Source organism: Tamandua tetradactyla, chromosome 5, assembly GCF_023851605.1.
Source record: "Tamandua tetradactyla isolate mTamTet1 chromosome 5, mTamTet1.pri, whole genome shotgun sequence".
Taxonomy (NCBI): Eukaryota; Metazoa; Chordata; class Mammalia; order Pilosa; family Myrmecophagidae; genus Tamandua; species Tamandua tetradactyla.
In genome coordinates, this window is record NC_135331.1 from 139,987,351 (window position 1) to 140,009,454 (window position 22,104).

General features: G+C 36.8%; 1 protein-coding gene across 6 annotated transcripts in view; it reads left to right on the forward strand.

Annotated features, from left to right (window-relative positions):
- Positions 1-22,104, forward strand: part of DOP1A (DOP1 leucine zipper like protein A) — a 186,579-nt gene that overhangs the window by 139,670 nt on the left and 24,805 nt on the right. For all 6 annotated transcript variants that reach the window (XM_077162334.1, XM_077162336.1, XM_077162338.1 and 3 more), the window contains one exon: positions 20,701-20,835. In XM_077162334.1, the coding sequence (XP_077018449.1) occupies positions 20,701-20,835 (135 nt within the window). The remainder of the gene's footprint in view (positions 1-20,700; positions 20,836-22,104) is intronic.

Sequence of the window (22,104 nt, forward strand, 5' to 3'; positions counted from 1 at the left end):
TGCCAGTAAGTCTGTAGTAGTTGCTACTTGTGGCTCGCTAGGTCCAATCAATATGATATCAGTGTAATAGACCACTGTGATATCTTGTAGAAGGGAGAGATGATCAGGGTCCCTGTGAACTAGATTGTGACATGGAACTGGAGAGTTGATATAACCCTGAGGTAGGACAGTGAAGGTATATTGCTGGCCTTGCCAACTAAAAGCAGATTATTTCTGGTAATCTTATTAACAGCAACTGAGAAAAAAGTATTTGCCAGATCAGTAGCTGCATACCAGCTCCCAAGGGATGTGTTGATTTGCTCAAGCAACAATACCACATCATGAACAGTAGCTGCAATTGGAATCATCACCCGGTTAAGTTCACAGTAATCCTCTGTTATCCATTTGTTGTTGGATAACATCAACATGATCCAAGGTCCATCTGTTTTCTACACAGGCCAGTTAGGAGAGTTGAGCAGGGATATGGTTGTAATTATCATCCCTGCATCCTTCAAGTCCTTGATGGTGATATTAATCTCTGCAATCCTTCCAGAAATCTGGAATTGATTTTGATTTATTATCTTGTTAGGTAGAGACTGTTCTGGTGGCTTTCACTTGGCCTTTCCTACCATAATAGTGCTCACTCCATAAGTCAGGGAAATAGTGGGGGATTCAGCCAGTTGCTGAATATGTCTATTTAAATTATGTATTCTCTAGCTGGGGAAATAACCACAAAATGGGCCCAGTGACACTCTGGACCCAGTCTGAGATGGATCTGAGCCAAAACTCCATTGATCACCTGATATCCATAAGCCACTCTTCTGACTAATGGACCACAGTGATGTTTTGGGTCTCCTGGAAATAATGTCACTCTGAGTCAGTGTCTAATAATCCCTGAAGTCTCAAATCATTTCATTTTCCTCAATGTGTAGTTACCATGATAAAAGGCCATAGGTTTCTTTGGGAAAGGCTGGAAGGAAGAGTCACATTATAAATTTTGACAATGTAACAGGGTTCTTCCCTAAGGGAACTCAGCCTTCCTGTCATTCAGGCAGCTCTGTATCTGTAAACTGTCTCAAGTTTGGGAATTAAGGGACCATGACTCTGTTTTTGTCATTCAGTAGACTTTTGTTTGCATGTCTAGAACTCTTCTGCTTATACAGGTCAAGTATGAATGTAGTAGACTGCCCATCTATTTTACCTCTGAGTACCCCCTGGTCTACTAGCCAACACCATAGGTCTCTGCAAATCAGACTATTTTGATTACTGCTTTGAGTCTGCTAATCTGTTATGGCAGCCAAATCCACACTGTCTTTTACAATTAAGTGCTGCCGTCTGAGGTGACGGGATGTCCTCTAGACATTCCTGGGGTGAGTAAGCAAGTCTTAAATGATAAGTCCACTCTTAGCATTCCAGTCTTTCTATGTCTTTGTACCCCCTCATCTTACTAGGGTAAGTTCTGGCATTTCAGCCTCAGGTAATGTAGGCCACGATTAGTTCCTGTTTCAGCCAACCACCCAAGCAAACTCTTGGAGCAATTTCTAACCCCTTGAGCCACAACACTGAGTCCAGAACCTCTGCTTACTGGGCCCATATCAGTAAATTCAACCTGATCCAGCTTTATATTCCTTCCACCATTATCCCACACACTTCCTCATGATTTTTGTCTATATAAATTGGAAAAATCATGCAGTTCTTTTAATGCATGAGGAGAAGTATGGCACACGTCCTTGTTTGGTCACTCTTTGTACCTCACCATTGGGGCCTGTTGGGACTTCAGTCTAGTTATAGGTGTGGCATAAAAGAGGAATAATGGGGATGGGTCATTAGAAGAATTAGTAGTGTCTTGCAAGCCACTTACCTCTTGGCATTCATTGCATTAAGTTTAGCTGTTGAAACAGTCTCTTCAGATAGAGGAGTGAAAGCTGTTTGCTCTTCAGAGGTGATTACAGGTTTATCAGAGAGTTAATCTCTTTTACTGGTGATTGGATGGCAGTTTCCTCAGGGCAGATTGGAAGACTAGAAGCTAATTTGAGGTTGGGTGGCTGGTTCCTTAGGGCAGACCATTGCAGGTTTATCTGGCTTTTAAAAAGGGAGGAATTTATTAAGTTGCAGATTTACAGTTCTAAGGCCATGGAAATGTCCCAACTAAAGCAAGTCTATAAAATGTCCAAATGAAGGCACCAGCAAGAGGTTATCTTCATTCAAGAAAAGCCAATGAAGTTCAGGGTTTCTCTTTCAGCTGGAAAGGCACATAGCAGACATTGTGGCATCTGCTAGCTTTCTCTCCAGGCTTCTTGTTTCATGAAACTACCTGGGATACCTTTTCCTTCTTCATCTCCAAAGTTCTCTGACTGTATGGGGTCTGGTGAATTGTGGCTCTCTCCAAAATGTTCTGTCTTTTAAAGGATTCCAGTAAACTAATCAAGACCCACCTGGAATGTATGGACTCACATTTTCCTCTAATCCAAGGTCAATCCCACAATTGGATGAGTCACATTTCCATGGAGATAATCTAATCAAGTTTCCAACCTATAGTGCTGAATAGGGATTAAAAGAAATCCTTTATGGTTGCTCCCACAAGATTGGATCAGGATTAAAACATGGCTTTTCTAGGGTACAGAAATCCTTTCAAACCGGCATACCCCTCTATAATTAACTACTTGTACTATCATACATTCGTTCTAGTATGTGAAAGAACTTTTCTTATATTTTTGTGTTTGTCCATTTAATCATGGATATTGTTCATTATAAGATTCACTGTGTTATACATTCCCATGTTTTAACCTCTACCTTTCCTTCTGGTGACATACATGCTTCTAAAAACCCCCTTTCCACTGCATTAACACACCATTCAGCACTGCTAATTGTTCTCACATTAATATGCTATCATCACTGATTATTATGTCTTTTAGAGTAGTTCTATTAAGATTTATTCTGTTTGGAGTATGTTATTCTTCTTGGACATGCATATTTATGTCTTTCAGGAGAGTTGAAAATTTTCAGCCATTATTTCTTAAAATATTCTTTCTATTCTCTTTCCCTTCTTTTTTCCTTCTGGGACACCTGAGATGCATATGTTTGTGCACTTTGTGTTATCACTCAGTTCCCTGAGAGTCCTATTCAATTTTTACCACTCATTTCTTTCTCGTTCTTTCATCTGTTCCATTTCAAATGCTCTGTCTTCTAACTTGCTGATCCTTTCTTCTATCTGCTCAATTATGCTGTTGTGTGCTTCTCAGGTATTTTTAATCTCATCTTTTGTGTCTTTCATTACCATAAGTTCTCTTATTTTTCTTTGCATGCTTTTAGATTCTTCTTTATTGTCTTCTTAATATCCTTTATCTCTTTAGCCAGATTTTCCTTCATCTCCTTGAATGATTTAGAAAATTTGTTTGAACATCACTGATTAGTTCTTTCAACTCCTGTCTCATCTGTAGTTTTAATTTATTCCTTTAACTGAGCCACATCTTCCTATTTCTTAATATGGCTTGTAATTTTTGGCTGCTATCTTGGCATCTGATTATTTTGATGAGTTTGCTTGGATGTTTAGTATCTCTTTTCTGTTTAGGGTTTTATTGTTGATTGGCTTTGTGTTACAGCACTTATTTGAGTTTTGGCTCAACTTATTCTAGATCTTTAGAATTGCCCATGTTTAGCTGGTCAAAACAGGGTTAGGGACCCATGAATAAGGCACAGATCAGTTCCAAAGGGCCTTGGGGAGAGGGACAGGAAAGATGCACAAAAGCTTTTTTTTTCTCTTCCTCCTCCTCCACCTCCCCAAAGGTGCATCTCCTCATTTGCCTTCCCAAATATGGCCATCCAATGGTGCTCTTATGCCAGCCTTTCCCTATAGCAGAGGGAAAATATATGTATTTTTCAATGTCCTCTGGGCAATGTTGAAACATTAATTACTAGAGATCTTTTTTTCTGGGAAGACTGGAACCATGCTTCAAGGCTAGAACATAGCAGTCCAAAGTTGCCAATCATAAGCCATGTTCAGGACTCAAATTTGCCCCACTCCTATTCCCAGGAAGGAAGGCCTTTACTCCCCTCTCTGTCTGTAGAGCTAGCCAAGGAGCATATCCAAGGCAAACTGCTAGGGTAGTAAAATGGACATCAGGAGCAGTTCACTCGGTTTCTGCTGCAACTTCTCAGTTTCTATCCCACTCTTTCTTGGATACTGTACAGTGCTCCCCAGCCTCCAAAGTTATAGAACTATTGATTTAGACAATATCTGTGTCTCCATTAGCTGTTTTATATAGGAGAAATGTGCCTTGTTGCTCCCTACACCACCATTTTCTCCTGTATTCCAATAAAGATTTTTGATCTGTTATTTTTGTACTGACTTCATATTATATATATGCTGGCATTTCCAAAATAATTAAAATAAGTAGTCTACCTCCTATTGCATTATTTTAAATTGGAGGATTCAGTAAGAGATTTCACCCAGGACAGAATAGAACTCCTAGACTTTTTTACTTAACATGGCATATTGAACACACGCATTTTTCTCTGCTCTCTGTCAAAAATGAGAGTATAAGAATTTTGAAAGGTATAAATCCACAGTGAAAAAAAGATTGAAGGGAGTGACCACAGGAAATAAGAACTGTCAACAAAATTTTGCAAGTTGAGAAATAGATGCCTGAGTTGTAACTGATGTAATAGAGAAAGCTGGTATCTAAATTCCTGGAAGAGGGAATTGATCCTGCTGCAGAACTACATACAGCATCAGCAGTTAGAAGTAGCAGGTACTTCTAATGGCAAAGGTTTTTGAGGGAGCTGAAATCTGGAGGATTGGTTGAAGGTTTATATGAGGAGTGTTTAGACCCCTTTGAGATCCCTTTTCTGCAACCCAAGGAACCTTTCACTTCTCCTGTCCTACCTTAGCAGGAGACTTGAATCAAAGTTTACTCTATGAAGAGTTTGCCAAGAGAAATTCTGGACCTAAGGACATGAGTTGCACACATGTAGAAGTTAGAATGAAAGCCTAGGCATTCAGGAAGATTTTAAATACTGAATAATAGGAATCAAACTCACACCATGACTTGGCTGTAAAGATAGATACCCTTATCAGAGTGGCTAAGATGGAGGCTTAGCAATGTGTGCGTTTAAGTTCATCCTCCAAAACAACTGCTAAATAACCAGAAACAGGACAGAACAGCTCCTGGGGACACATCAGTGACTGGACACACAGCGTACCCCAGTGTGGACCAGCTGGACCAGCTGAGAGCCTCCCCAGAACTGTGAGTTCCCCAAGCCATGGTGGCCAGCGCCCCTCCCCCACAGGCTGCTTCCCAGTGGGGAAAGGAAAGAGACATTAACAGCAGCAGGGCCTGAGTCCAACTAAACACCAATTGTGGCACTAATTAACAAATTTTGACTACTAAAAATAGGCCCCCAGCTCAGGTGAACCTGGTCAAAGCGGAGTTTGCTCATTGGGCTAACAGAAAAAGAAAAAAAGAAAAAGAGGTTTTTGTGACTGTATTTCTACAAAGGCTTGACTACCTCTGGATTAAGCGGCAGGACTTCTCAAATTCCAACTGCCCCAGGCATAGACAGAAACAAATTCCTTTCAGGCATGGCTTGTCTCCACCCTGTGCCTTCCCCAGGGGAGGGATGAAGCCCAACTCAGATGGAATCCCTCCTTCAAGGAATTCAGACCCCAGGGCTTGGTAATTTGAAGCCATTAAAACCAGCCTACAACCTCTCCTCTGTCTTCACCACATCCCCAGCAGGGAGAGTCTTCCAAAGTTAAAGGTGCCACATCATCTTATGCTGGTGGGGCCCGCAGGCAGATAAGCACCACATACTGGGCAGGATAAGAAAAATAGAGCCCAGATACTTCACAGGAAAGTCTTTTAACCTGCTGGGTCTCACCCTCAGGGAAAACTGACACAGGTGAATCCTCCCCCCTGATAGGAGGCTAGTTTATTCTGGGAAAACCCGACTGGGGTCTATAATACCTACGTAGACCCTCCTAAGTGTGTGTGTGTGTGGGAAAGGCACCATACAAGCAGGGCAAGAAACAAGAAAACAAGAACTGAAAAATTCTCCTCTGTTAAACAAAACCTAAGCTAGAGGTCCAGAAAAAGCTGGACTGAATGTCAAAGAACAGATAGACAACAAATTTATCCAGCAAGAAAACCCTAGGTAAGAGAAGTGAAAGTAATCTCCAGAATAAACTAATTAAGGTAATTAAATGTCTAGACACCAGCAAAAAATAACAAATCACACCAGGAAAATTGAAAATATGGCCCAGTCAAAGGAACAAACCAACAATTCAAATGTGATACAAGAGCTGAAACAATTAATTCAGAATATACGAACAGACATGGAAAACCTCATCAAAAACCAAATCAGTGAATTGAGGGAGGGTATGAAGAAGGCAAGGAATGAACAAAAAGAAGAAATGGAAAGTCTGAAAAAACAAATCACAGAACTTATGGAAACGAAAGGCACAGGAGAAGAGATGAAAAAAACAATGGAAACCTACAATGGTAGATTTTGAGAGGCAGAAGATAGGATTAGTGAACTGGAGGATGGAACATCTGAAATCTGAAAATAAACAGAAACTATAGGGAAAAGCAGTGGAAAAATATGAGCAAGACTTAGGGAATTGAATGATAATATGAAGTACACAAATATACGTGTTGTGGGTGTCCCAGAAGGAGAAGAGAAGGGAAAAGGAGGAGAAAAACTAATGGAGGATATCATCACTGAAAATTTCCCAACTCTTATGAAAGACTTAAAATTGCAGATCCAAGATGTGCAGTGTACCCCAAAGAGAATAGATCCAAATAGACATACTCCACGACACTTATTAATCAGAATGTCAGAGGTCGAAGAGAGAGAGGATCTTGAAAGCAGCAAGAGAAAAGCAATCCATCACATACAAGGGAAGCCCAATAAGACTATGCATAGATTTCTCAGCAGAAACCATGGAGGCGAAAAGACAGTGGGATGATATATTTAAATTACTAAAAGAAAAAAAACTGCCAACCTAGAATTCTATACCCAGCAAAATTGTCCTTCAAAGATGAGGGAGAAATTAAAACATTTTCAGACAAAAAAACATTGAGAGAATTTGTGACCAAGAGACCAGCTCTGCAAGAAATACTAAAGGGAGCACTAGAGACAGATACAAAAACACAAAAGAAAGAGGTGTGGAGAAGAGTGTAGAAAGAAGGAAAGTTAGATATGACATATAAAATCCAAAAGGCAAAATGGTAGAAGAAAGTACTACCCGTACAGTAATAACACTTAGTTTTAATGGATTCAACTCCCCAGTCAAAATACATAGACTGGCAGAATGGATTAAAAAACAGGACCCATCTATATGCTGTCTATAGGAAACACATCTTAGACCCAAAGATAAACATAGGTTGAAAGTGAACAGTTGAGAAAAGATATTTCATGCAAATAACAACCAGAAAAGAGCAGGAGTAGCTATACTAATATTCAACAAATTAGACTTCAAATGTAAAACATTTAAAAGAGACAAAGAAGGATACTATATACTAATAAAAGAAACAATTCAGCACGAAGACATAACAATCATAAATATTTATGCACCAAGCCAGAATGCTCCAAAATACATGTGCCAAACACTGAAAACACTGAAAAGAGAAATAGACACATCTATCATAATAGTTGGAGACTTCAATTCCCCACTCTCATCAATGGACAGAACATCTAGACAGAGGATCAATAAAGAAATGGAGAATTTGAATATTACAATAAATGAACTAGACTTAACAGACATTTATAGGACATTACACCCCACAACAGCAGTATACACCTTTTTCTCAAGTGCTCATGGATCATTCTCAAAGACAGACCATATGCTGGGTCACAAAGTAAGTCTCAATAAATTTAAAAAGATTGAAATCATACAAAACACTTTCTCAAATCATAAAGGAATGAAGTTGGAAATCAATAATAGGCAGAGCATGAGAAAATTCACAAATATGTGGAGGCTCAACAACACACTCTTAAACAACCAGTGGGTCAAGGAAGAAATTACAAGAGAAATCAGTAAATATCTCGAGGCAAATGAAAATGAAAACACAACATATCAAAACTTATGGGATGCAGCAAAGGCAGTGCTAAGAGGGAAATTTATTTCCCTAAATGCCTATATCAAAAAAGAAGAAAGGGCAAAAATTCAGGAATTAACTGTCTACTTGGAAGAACTAGAGAAAGAATAGCAAACTAGCCCCAAAGCAAGCAAAAGGAAAGAAATAACAAAGGTTAGAGCAAAAATAAATGAAATTGAGAACATGAAAACAATCGAGAAAATCAAAAAAACCAGAACTGGTTCTATGAGAAAATCAATAAGATTGATGGACCCTTAGCAAGATTGACAAAAAGAAGAAGAGAGAAGATGCAAATAAATAAGATCAGAAATAGAAGGGGAGATATAACCCTGACCCCACAAAAATAAAGGAAGTAATAACAGGATACTGTTGCTTTCTGTAGAAACAGAGCTCGAAGGATATTAAGGAATGATGAGAAAGAAAGAAAGGAAGAAAGAAAGACACAGACGGGCTCAGGGGGTCTGAAGCTTGAGTTTACTTCAGACAGACTTCAGACAACTTTATTCTCAACCAGATCCTTATTATATACCACAGGATGTCAATAGATATGCAGGCATTTCCTGAGGGAGCAAGATTTTTATCTCACAGTGTTCTTCTTCATACTTAACATAACTGTTTGGGGTAAACATTCTCTTTCTCCCAGACTGCTCTACATAACAATCGCCACAGTTTACCGCTGAGCCCAGCAGCTTGCAACAAATTCTGTAGGTCTTGCTTTAAACTCTTGGCTTCTACATTTCCCCCTTTTTATTTTATAAACCGAGGAAAACAAGAATCACCTTTTTAGGGTGACTATAAACAGAGGTGACCACGCCTGTCTTAGGTTGCCCTTAGGCTCTGAAGGGTCTTACCCGTCATTGGCTACCAGTCAAGCTCTCTGACTTTGATTCACAAGAATCACATTGTTATAAGCAGAGGTGGCCAGCGCCTGTCTTAGGTTGCCCTTAGGCACTGAAGGGTCTTACCCGTCATTGGCTGCCAGTCAAGCTCTCTGACTTTGATTTAGGAGGGAGCCAACGAATTTTTGCAAGAATCACCTTTTTCTTTGTTGTTAAACACAGCTGAGGAGGAAGCGAAGTATAAACAGCCCCAAACCTAAGATTTTTTGGCTCTTGGGTAAGTGATTGTGTAACATTACTTCCATAGGCTATATGTAGATTATTCTAATTTACATTCTAATACCCCTTTTTTGTAATTCTAAGATATCAGGACTTAAACTATCTGAAAGCCTTAAAAGATGCCTATTCCCTTTTCCCATTCTATTTCAAACAAACCATATGTTAAAAGAGGGTAATACAAAAACTGCTCTTATTCCTTTTACACTTTAAACTTTGTAAAAAATTTAAATTATACATTTGATCTCCAATATGAACCAATGTCATTTCTATATTATTTAGTCCATTATTAGTTTGCTCATCAATGAGATTGTCTATGCCACAGTTCATTGGTGTTTTTCTAACAATGCTGCATCCGTATAGTTTGTTGCAGTGCGGTTTCAGCGACTGCAGCCACTGTGATGCTTCTAATGATTCCAATGACAGATGCGATAATGAATCCAATTAGTCTATTAGTCCTTTTTAGATATTCTTTTGCTAAATGGATCAGTATATGTGTTTCTGGAGAGGATTGCAAAGATCTTGACATCTGCACCGGCAGCCAAATACCTCTTCTCCTTGCTGCTATAATCGTCTCATTTTCCTGCAACATAAATGCTTGGGGACAAGTGAATAGAGAATAATTTTCACAATTAGAAGTTTGATTTCTTATATGCATATGAACTTTAACAAGTATATATGGATCTCTAATACATATTTGTATATAGTGTTTATGGCTGCTAAAGAGAAGTTATAGTTACTAGAATTCACTATGAAAATTGGTACCAGTCCTAGGAAAATTCCCCATAAATTTCTCTGAATAATTATTTATCATCCCAAATCATGGCACAAATCTTCCTCTATGTAATAACTCTGGTTTAGCTTGCCTATCCATATAGTCTGAGTTATCTTCAACACAGGGGAATCTTACAATTCCATAGGAATCATTAATTATGATAACTGCTCGATCCATGTGACATGACTGTCATCCATTCCAACTTTCTTTCCCACCTAACAGGCAAGTATCCTTTGTATCCAGAGTTAAGCATATAGGTCTTTCTAAAAATGGAATTAAATTTGACACCAGTTTTCTTCTTACTGGACCTGGGAATCCTAAACTTGTATTCAGATTATTTTGGTAAAGTTGAATTGGCCCATGTTAGGGCCCACAGATAATCCCAGTAAGTATAAATATGTCCCTGTCCTTCAGCAATCAAAATTGTATGTCCTATAGTATACATTACCCATTTAGTTATTTTTTGTCGAGGTCGATATGTCTGGGTTTTATTCTCTTCGAGGGAATCCAAACTGAAGTTCCATCATCTGCAATGACAAGAGCAAATCCCCTACCCCACACCTTTACCATTCCTGGTTTCCATAAATCATCTTTAACATCTTTCCAATAGATTGGCTGCAGCTGCAGTTCCGTTTGGGTTGTATCATTTTTCTTTCCCAAATTACTAAAATGTTATTCTGCAGGAGTCTGTGATGAATTATCATAAATGTTTTAAAAATTTAGAGTAAACAATGCCTTTGCTAATTGATCTTTAGGAGTACTTATTTTCATAACATCATCCTCCTGATCATCATCTCCCCCTTTTTGTTTTAAAAGCATAGACTTTAGCGTCCGGTTTGCTCGTTCAATAATTCCTTGCCCTGAGGGATTGTGTGGAATTCCTGTAATATGAGTAATATTAAAAGTAGTACAAAATTTATAAAATTGTTTTCCTGTATAAACAGGACCATTGTCCGTTTTAATAGATTGAGGGCATCCCACAACAGCAAAAGCATTAAGTAAATGTGATTGAACGTGGCAAAAACGATCTCCAGATTGTGCGGTAGCCCAGATGAAATGAGAACAAGTGTCTATGATAGCATGTACATATTGCATTTTACTAAAATGTGAAATACGAGTAACATCCATTTGCTGTAATTCATTTGCTTTTTGACCTCTAGGATTAATCCCTGATGCAAATGGGAGTGCATTTAAAGGCCCGACAGGTTTGACAAGTCCTAACAATGTCCTGAGCTTGCTGTTTAAAAAGGATGGAAATTTCTTTCACAGCCCTTTGCTATTGATATGAGTCAATTTGTGAAATGTTGTGGGATTTTGCATTACCTCCATAAGAGTATCTGCTTGCTGATTTTGTAATGATAAAGGACCTGGAAGATTGGTTTGAGCTCTTTATATGCATGATAAAAAGGGGAGTAATTCAGCTTTTGACTAATGTTTGTGAATGTAAAAACATTCAGGACAATTCATTTCTTTTAAACAAAGAAGCCGTCTCAATGTGAGTAACTGTTTGGTACACATATTCAAAATCAGAAACAATATCAAGAGATTGTGGAAAACTTTGCAATAATTGAATTACAGCTGCTAATTCAGTACGCTGGGCTGAGGTATAAGGCATTTTCTAACTTGTTTTCCACTGGGGTGACATATGCAGCCTTCCCATTAATATTATCATTGGTAAAGACAGTAATAGCTAGCGGGGAAGCTGGAACCATTTTAGGCAAAATCCATTGCGTTCATTTTTAAAAATTGTAAAAGTTTTGACATAGCAAATGATTATTCATTTGTCCTTTAAAGTCACTTAATGCTATTTGCCAAAAGGTATTGAAAATATATAGACTTTGAACTTCTTCCTTTGTGAGATTACACACTATGCGATTAAGATTATGACTTCTTAATTGATAATATTTTTGGTGACTTTTGGCTATTAAAGAAATAATTTTTTGCAAATATGTATTTAAACATTTTTGTCAATTGGTAAAAAAATCCATTTTAAAACACCGTCTTGCTAAAATAAGCCTGTGGGAGATTGCAAGGTAAAGAAAATAATAAAATCAACAGGCTTTTTTAGATCTATTTGAACAAGCTGTCCTTTTTGAATGCATTGTTCAATTAATTGTAACTCTCATTCAGCTGCAGCTGTTAACTGCCTTTTGCTTAATAAATCAGAATCTCCTTGTAAAATATCAAACAAGTTTTGTAACACATAATTAGGAATCCCTAAAGTGGCAGGTAGCAAAAATGAAAGCAGAGTGTCAATAGTGATGTGTACCCATAGTAAATGACCAGATTTTTAAAATTGAATTCATTGGATTGATTAAAAAGGAATGCAAGCATGTGGATTCTTTATAATTGGTTGTGCATTTTTGCTAATTTTAAATTTATTTCATGCAGTTTTTATGATATTTTCTCACAATAGTGGCCAAATTCTGATTTTCTTACATGACTGGGCCCAGTTGGGTCCTCTGGGAACTGGCTAGGGACCAAGAGGAGCTTCCTGGGACCTAGATATCTTTATTAAAGTACACCTCCTTCTGGGGGGATAGCCAGTCCTCCCAGCTAGAGTGTACATTTTAACTATTTCTTACCAAGGTCATGTGATAGCAATATCAGTTGCATGTAATGGCAACATCAGGTGAACAAAAAAGACTCCACAAGTATATTTTTTCCTTGCATTCAAACCTCAAATCTGATCTGCTTCCAATATAAGCCATGGTTATCTTGGGATAAATTTAGGTTATACATATATAGTTTATATAAACATTGGACAAAGCATTAAAGTATTTTGGCTTAAAGGAATTTAGGTATTTAAATGATTTGAATATTATTTAGTCAGTAATAGATTAATTTATAGTAATAGTATTTAGATTAATAGACTAAGCCACCTGGTTTAGGGCAAGAAGCAGTTTTTGCCAGTATGATGATACCCAGGAGAAAATCAGTATTTTTTATACAGATAACAACATGATAAAAGTTAACATAAGTTATTTTGATAAAACACAGACTCTTTGCTTTTTAACTAATTATTTAGAATTTTTTTTTATATCCTTTCATTAGAACAGGCTAAAAGTCCAAGAAAACATTGTCATTTTAGACTCATTAAATCTTTCTTGATTTTAACCAGAATTTCCATTTTTACAAACCCTCAACACTTATTATATTAGTTTAGGCTTTGTCCCATATTTTTCTCATTTAGTAACAGTTATTCATTTTAGGATAAAACTATTCTGTTTTCCTATTAATAAAAATACATCTTTCATATTTTTCATACTTAAATCATTACTTTGAACAAATATTTTACCACATATGTAATTACCATCAAAATTAAATTTGTTAGAATAATGTTAAATATTTAAAATACTTTAATGTTTCAAATATGCATTAACTATCAATATATAGTTTTTAACAAGAATTTTTAGTTTTAAAGTTCTTAAAATATATTTCTCTTTTCAAACATGAATAGGAGCTAAACTCATGGCCAGTTTCCAAATTGCTGTTTATTGAGGATTTAAGTTAACAAAAGGAGATGGGGTTGCCCTTCCCATTCTGAGTCATAGGACTTTACCTGTAATATTGGTATAAATCTCATAGAATAATCATTCAGACTAAACAAAGGTAACCTAACAGAATACCTTGAGTCAGAACTACAATCCCGAACTGCACACCCGTTGGGGACCAACCTGCCACAGGAACCATCAATGAGCACTGACCCCTGTTTGGTATGGCACCTTCCTCACTGAATACTTTCTGACTCAGGTGTACATGAATCCCTATATAAAGGCAGCCCATCAAGAACAAGCCCAGAAACCAATCTTTCTTTATCCTGCTCTGCCAAAGGCACAGCAAAGAAGCAATTTTTAAAATCTATCATAATAAATCAGTTCTTAGAAATTACAACTGGTGTGGGCAAGCCAGGCTGCAATGACTCCATAGGCTGAACCACAGTATCAACTTTTATCAAATCAGTCAACATTCTCCATTTTCCTGACCTCCCTCCTGCAATAAATATTGGAGAATTCCAAGAACCACGAGATTCCTCTAAACGTCCTGCTCCAAACTGTTCCCAAATCAACCAAGTCAGAGCCTCAAACCTCTCTACAGATAAGGGCCACTGCTCAACCCAAAAAGGCCCGCCTGTAGTATTTGTAGTGGATGTCCCTGGAGCATCTCCTCACTTTATGCTTTAAGAGTTCCCTTATTAGATCCCTGTTTGGGCACCAATTGCCGAGTCCGGCTCAAGCAACTGTCGAAACAGGGTAAGAAGTGGTAGTGGAAGATTGAGAAGAAACACAACTTAGAGTTTAAGACAAAGCATGAGCCAGGTAGTTCATTGCCTGACTGAACACAATAACCAAGTAGAAATAGGAATATTTTCCCCGTCTTATATTCACTGCAAAGCCTTCATAACGAATTTCCATTACTTAAGATTTAAAACATTATGGCCTTAAGGCTGAAACCAACAACAATGTTTTTGAATGAAATCAAATAAGCTTACTAATTCAGATGTTTTAACAGGCACCCCAGTAGCTTTAACACACACACATACTCCTCCAGCCGCCTATTATGATTACCCGTTACCCTGATGATCCAAGGAAAATGCTTACTTTTCCAATATGACTCGAGTCCTCTTCTATCGGCTGGACACACGTGCCTCTAATGAGACTTTTCCTTGGTTCCTTAATATTGATTTGGAGTCTTCTTCTTCGAGCCCCACGTTTGGGCGCCAAATGTTGCTTTCTGTAGAAACAGAGCTTGAAGGATATTAAGGAATGATGAGAAAGAAAGAAAGGAAGAAAGAAAGAAAGACACAGACGGGCTCAGGGGGTCTAAAGCTTGAGTTTACTTCAGACAGACTTCAGACAACTTTATTCTCAACCAGATCCTTATTATATACCACAGGATGTCAATAGATATGCAGGCATTTCCTGAGGGAGCAAGATTTTTATCTCACAGTGTTCTTCTTCATACTTAACATAACTGTTTGGGGTAAACATTCTCTTCCTCCCAGACTGCTCTACATAAAAATCGCCACAGTTTACCGCTGCCATCCCGAGGCCAGCAGCTTACAACAAATTCTGTAGGTCTTGCTTTAAACTCTTGGCTTCTACAGGATACTATGAACAACTTTATACTAATAAGTACAACAATGTAGATGAAATGGACCACTTCCTAGAAAGTCATGAAAAACCAACTTTGACTCAAGAAGAAATAGGCGACCTCAACAAACCAATCACAAGTAAAGAAATTGAATCAGTCATTAAGAAGCTTTGCAAAAAGGAAAGTCCAGGACCAGATGGCTTCACATGTGAATTCTGCCAAACATTCCAGAAAGATTTAGTACCAATCCTGCTCAAACTCTTCAAAAAAATTGAAGAGAAGGGAAAGCTCCCTAATTAATTCTATGGAGCCAACTATACCCTCATACTAAAACCAGACAAAGATATTACAAGAAAAGAAAACTACAGACCAATCTCTCTAATGAATATAGATGCAAAAATCCTCAACAAAATTCTAGCAAAGAATCCAGCAACACATCAAAGGAATTATACATCATGACCAAGTAGGATTTCTTCCAGGTATGCAAGGATGGTTCAACATAAGAAAATCGATTAATATAATACACTATATCAACAAATCAAAGCAGAAAAATCACATGATCATCTCGATTGATGCAGAGAAGGCATTTGACAAAATTCAACATCCTTTCTTGTTGAAAACACTTCAAACGATAGGAATAGAAGGGAACTTCCTCAAAATGATAAAGGGAATATATGAAAAACCCACAGCTAATATCATCCTCAATGGGGAAAAACTGAAAACTTTCCCCCTAAGATCAGGAACAAAACAGGGATGTCCACTATCACCACTGTTATTCAACATTGTGTTGGAAGTTCTAGCCAGAGCAATTAGACAAGAAAAAGAAATACAAGGCATCAGAATTTGAAAGGAAGAAGGAAAACTCTCACTGTTTTCAGATAATATGAAACTATATGTCGAAACACTGAAAAATCCACAACAAAACTACTAGAGCTAATAAACGAGTACAGCAAAGTGGCAGGTTACAAGATCAACACTCAAAAATCTGTAGTGTTTCTATACACTAGTAATGAACAAGCTGAGGGGAAAAAGAAATGAATTCAATTTACAATTGCAACCAAAAGAATAAAATATTTAGGAATAAATTTAACTAAAGAGACAAAAGACCTATACAAAGAAAACTACAAGGAGTTGTTAAAAGAAATCACAGAAGCCCTAAATAAATGGAAGGGCATACCGTGTTCATGGATTGGAAGACTAAATATAGTTAAGATGTCATTCTACCTAAATTGATTTGCAGATTCAATGCAATACCAATCAAAATCCCAACAACTTTTCAGAAATAGAAAAACCAATAAGCAAATTTATCTGGAAGGGCAGGGTGCCCCAAATTACTAAAAGTATCCTGAGGAAAAAAAATGAAGCTGGAGGTCTCACACTGCCTGACTTTAAGGCATATTATGAAGCTACAGTGGTCAAAAGAGCACTTCCTCAACAAAATTCTAGCAAAGAATACAAAAGAGCACTTTATTTATTGACAGAAAGATAGATATATTGACCAATGGAATCGAATAGAGTGTTCTGATATAGACCCTATCATCTATGGACATTTGATCTTTGATAAGGCGGTCAAGCCAACTCACCTGGGACAGAACAGTCTCTTCAATAAATGGTGCCTAGAGAACTGGATATCCATATGCAAAAGAATGAAAGAGAACCCATATCTCACACCCTATACTAAAGTTAACTCAAAATGGAGCAAAGATCTAAACATTAGGTCTAAAACCATAAAACAGAGTAAAATGTAGGGAAATATCTTAAAAATCTTATAATTGGAGGCCGTTTTATAGACCTTACACCCAAAGCAAGAGCACTGAAGAAAGAAAGATAGAAATGGGAACTCCTCAAAATTAAACACTTTTGTGCATCACAGAATTTCATCAAGTAAAAAGACAGCCTACACAATGGGAGACAATATTTGGAAATGACATATCAGATAAAGATCTAGTATCCAAAATTTATAAAGAGATTGTTCAACTCAATAACAAAAAGACAGCCAATCCAATTACAAAATGTGAAAAAGACTTAACAGACACTTCTCAGAAGAGGAAATACAAATGGCCAAAGGGCACATTAAGAGATGCTCAGCTTCCCTGGCCATTACAGAAATGCAAATCAAAACCACAATGAGATATCATCTCACACCCAGCAGAATGGCCATTATCAACAAAACAGAAAATGAGAAGTGCTGGAGAGGATGTGGAGAAAGAGGCACACTTATTCACTGTTGGTAGGAATGTCAAATGGTGCAACTGCTGTGGAAGGCAGATTGGCAGTTCCTCAAAAAGCTGAATATAGAATTGCCATGTGACCTGGCAATACCATTGCTAGGTATCTACTCAAAGAACATAAGGGCAAAGACACAAATGGACATTTGCACACCACTGTTTATAGCAGCATTATTTACGGTTGCAAAGAAATGGAAACAACCAAAATGTCCATCAACAGACGAATGGCTAAACACACTGTGGTATACAGATACGATGAAATATTATGCAGCTTTAAGACAGAATAAAGTTATGAAGTATGTAACAACATGGATGGACCTTGAGAACATTATGCTGAGTAAGAGTAGCCTAAAACAAAAGGACAAATACTGTGTGGTCTCACTGATATGAACTGACATTAGTGAATAAACTTGGAATAAATCGTTGGTAGCAGAGACCATCAGGAGATAGAAATAGAGTAAGATATTGGGTAATTGGAGCTGAAGGAATACAGACTGTGCAACAGGACTGAATACAAAAACTCAGAAATGGACAGCACAGTACTACCTAACTGTAATATAATTATGTTAAAACACTGAATGAAGCTGCATGTGAGAATGATAGAGGGAGGGGAGCTGGGGCATAAATGAAATCAGAAAGAAAGATAGATGTTAAAGATTGAGATGGTATAATCTAGGAATGCCTAGAGTGTATAATAATAGTGACTAAATGCACAAATTTAAAAAATGTTTTTACATGAGAAAGAACAAAGGAATGTCATTACTGCAGGGTGCTAAAATAGATGGTAATTAATATTTTAAAATGTCACCTTATGTGTGAGACTAAAGCAAAAAATGTTTATTTGGTACAAAATTTATATTTTGACTAGTGCATTTTCTAACATAACTTATGTAGACAGCTAACTGAACATTATAAGTACTTGGAATCTCAGGTAGGACATGGGATTTTGTTGGTTTGTCCAGAGTGATGCCCCAATGAATCCCAGAGTGATTCTGTCAGTGAGTGGAAAGTATTTGCAAAGCCCCTTTCGGGGAATGGTGAGAACGGGGAGAAATGCAACTTCCCCAAGTTGAATTCTTGATATTCTCACAAGCAGTGTGGACAACCAAAGCTATAGGCTGAGCCCCCAGTCTTGGGGTTTGTTCATATGAAACTTAACCCCACAAAAGATAGGTCAAGCCTACTTAAAAATTAGGCCTAAGAGTCACCCCCAAGAGAGCCTCTTTTGTTGCTCAGATGTGGCCTCCCTCTCCAGCCAACACAGCAAGCAATCTCACCACCCTCTCCCTGTCTGTGTGGGACATGACTCCCAGGGTTGTGGACCTTCCTGGCAACATGGGACAGAAATCCTAGAATGAGCTGAGACTCAGCATCAAGGCATTGAGAAAAATTCTAGAATGCGCTGAAACTCAGCATCAAGGAATTGAGAAAATCTTCTCAACCAAAAGGGGGAAGAGTGAAATGAGACTAAGTGTCAATGGCTGAGAGATTCCAAACAGAGTCGAGAGGTTATCCTGGAGGTTATTCTTACGCATTGAGGAGATATCACCTTGTTATTCAAGATGTAATGGAGAGGCTGGCGGGAACTGCCCAAAAATGTAGAGCTGTGTTCCAGTAGCCATGTTTCTTGAGGATGATTGAATAATGATATAGTTTTCACAATATGACTGTGTGATTGTGAAAACCTTGTGTCTGATACTCCTTTATCTACCTTGTTAACAAACGAGTAGACCATATGGAATAAAAATAAATAATAGGGAGAACAAATGTTAAAATAAACTTATTTTGAAATGCTAGTGATCAGTGAAAGCAAGGGGTAAGGAGTATGGTAGGTATAATCTTTTTTTTTTCTGTTTTCGTTTTATTTCTTTTTTTATTGTCTTTTTATTTCTTTTTCTGAATGGATGCAAATGTTCTAAGAAATGATGAATGTGCAACTAAGTTATGATATTGTGAATTACTGATTATCTGTTAATGTTTTATTACGTTTGTTAAATTTTTTTTAATTAATAAATAATTTTTTTAAAAAAGATATATACCCTTCAGGGAGGGATTTTAAGAATTCCTCTCTTGGAAATTTCCTAAGAAAATAGATTATTGCTATTGACATTTTTGAGTCTCTAATAACAACAACAGAAAAACAGACCACTGATACCCCAAAGTGAGATCTTCCTATCCATTAGTTTTGCCCAGAAATGTGAGAACTCCCTGTCCCTTTTTAATTTGCTTGTGTGAGGCAATGATAACAAAGTTGTTGAGAGCACAGACTTTGAAACCCATAAAAAGATAAGAGATCCTTAAATCTTCTAAAGAGAAAATACTGTTCTCTTTCAAAAGAATACGAATCAGACTTATCAGCAACACTGAAAACTTCAATGGGAAAATTAGTATCAACGTTAACAATTAATTATGTTACTGATGTTAAAGAATTCTATACCCAGACAAACTCAAGGCATTGTCAGCCATGTGTGTCTCAACACAACAACAACAAAATTATCTATTCTCCCTTTCTCAGCTATGGGAAAATGCATCTCCACCAAAAGGAAAAATAAACCATGAAGGTGAAAGATATGGGACCCAAGAAACAGGAATTTCAAAATATGAGAAAAACAAAGGGAATCTCTGGGATGATGGTGATGGGAGAGACATCAAAATATGTTACTTAGAGTGAGAGAGAGTACTAATCGAGACTAGAGCAAAAAGACATCAAGCAGAGGTGTAGAAAAAAACAAGAATAAGAAGAGGTATAGGAAGAGGTTGAAAGTTAACTACTTGATATATTTAAATATGTAATTGGATGAGATTTGCAGTTGTTAAATGCTTAGGGATGAATTTGTGATAAATACAGAAAATAACAATAAAAACAGTGTTTTAATTCTATTAAAAGGTAAAGATTGTATAAGACAAGAAATATAGTATAAAACAAAGCATAACCATAAAACAGCCATGTGACCATTGGATATTGATTTAAATATATTTATAGTGTATTTATGACGAGAGGTTAGGGAAAGAAGTGTGAGAAAGTTAAATCTTTTGTCTTCTGAAGTGAATAGTCAATAGATAGTGTCTAAAATTGAGTAAACCATGAAACAGGAAAAAAATAATAGCCATGCATGATATTAACAATAATAGAAAAGATCTAAAAGAATTGAGCGTCGTTGCATTGGGGCATGGGAAGAGATGGGACAGGAATAGCTATTTTTTCTTATATGGTTTATTATCCTACTTGATTTTTTTAAACAATAAATGTATATTGATAAAACATAATTTTACTTAAAATAGTCAATGAATTTGAAAAGAAAAGGGCTATATATTAAAAAGAGGACATAAAATATTCTCTTAATTATGTTACTGGTCTTAAAAAATTATATGCACACATACATATATACATACAGTAATTTGTTGTCCAGGTCATTCCTACAGCCAGTGAAGAACAACTTTTACTAGTGGAACTAGTTCGTTCAATCAGTGTCATGAGAGCAGAAACTGTTATCCAGACTGTGAAAGAAGTTTTAAAGCAGCCCCCTGCCATAGCCAAGGACAAGGTAAGAAATAACTTTGCTTGGGCTTTTGTTTACGAATCTGTTTCAGAATGATGCCCATAGGTAAGACGTTCCATGTATAATATTGGTGAAAATGATTGCGTCTGACCCTATTCCTGTAATAAAAACAGTTATCAATATCTCAATGACCTACTACTCCGATCATTCTATAGCCAGTGAAAATCAGTTAACTGTCCCAGTCTCTTTACATATACATCCGAGGCAGTCAGGAACTGCCACGCCAAAATTTTAGGGAAGGTATTTTTAGTCATTGAAAGGAAGAACAGAGAAGCCAAAGCCCAAGATCAACTTACATCATTTTAGCTATTTTTCACAGCTTCTTTATTGCTTTCTTTTCTCAAAGATTCTCTCAATTCTGTTAATTCTCTAAGTTTTGCCAAAACCTCAGTTCTTGTCAGTGGTATTTCTGGATCTTGTGCAAAACTCTGCCCTGCAGGGGCACAGAAAATGAATAAGACATAATCCCAGTACTCATATTACGTTAAAAGTCCACAAATTAGTAAAAATTTTGGACTTCTCTATTGTTTTTTTTTTTTTTGCTCTTTGTTCCAGCAAGACCAAGAGACCATATTTTCTTGAAAAATATCTACTAACTACAAACAATGGAGTATAAACCAAGTCAAATAGACCTAATTACATCCTTATAAGAATTATTATCTTAAAATGTCAAATTATTTATTCTTATATTTATCTTTTCCCTGAATTACCAAGGAAAAAGTGTACTTGTGTGTGTGAATAGACAATGTTAATATTTTAATAATTTAATTACAATTCTGAAACCGTCTCTGGGATATTTGTTGTCATAGGATTTTTAGTTTGTATGTGAAAGATCACTTCAGCATTAAGTTTTGAACATCTATTTGTGCCAGACATTGGATAAGCATGAGGGATACAAAAACAAGTAAAACCCAGTTCTCACTACCTCCAACCACTGCCCCCCTGGTCTTTGCTACTAAATTCTGAATCCATTAGACATTTGATTTTTCTTTGTGTGGTAAGAGGGAAAACCAATATGATTTTGGGACTGAAAAGGAATAAACTGGTAAATGTGAGTGGCCATAGTATCATTTTCTTGTCTTTTACTAATTTCCAGTAACAGATTTTTTCTTTTTGTTATATTATACTCAGCATTAGTTTTAATTTAATTATTGCATTTTAGGCTATTAGGAACTGGTCCCAAATTTGAACTAATGACACTAACTTAGTAGATATGTGTGGTAAATCAGACTTATATTCATGTTTAATGAAAAA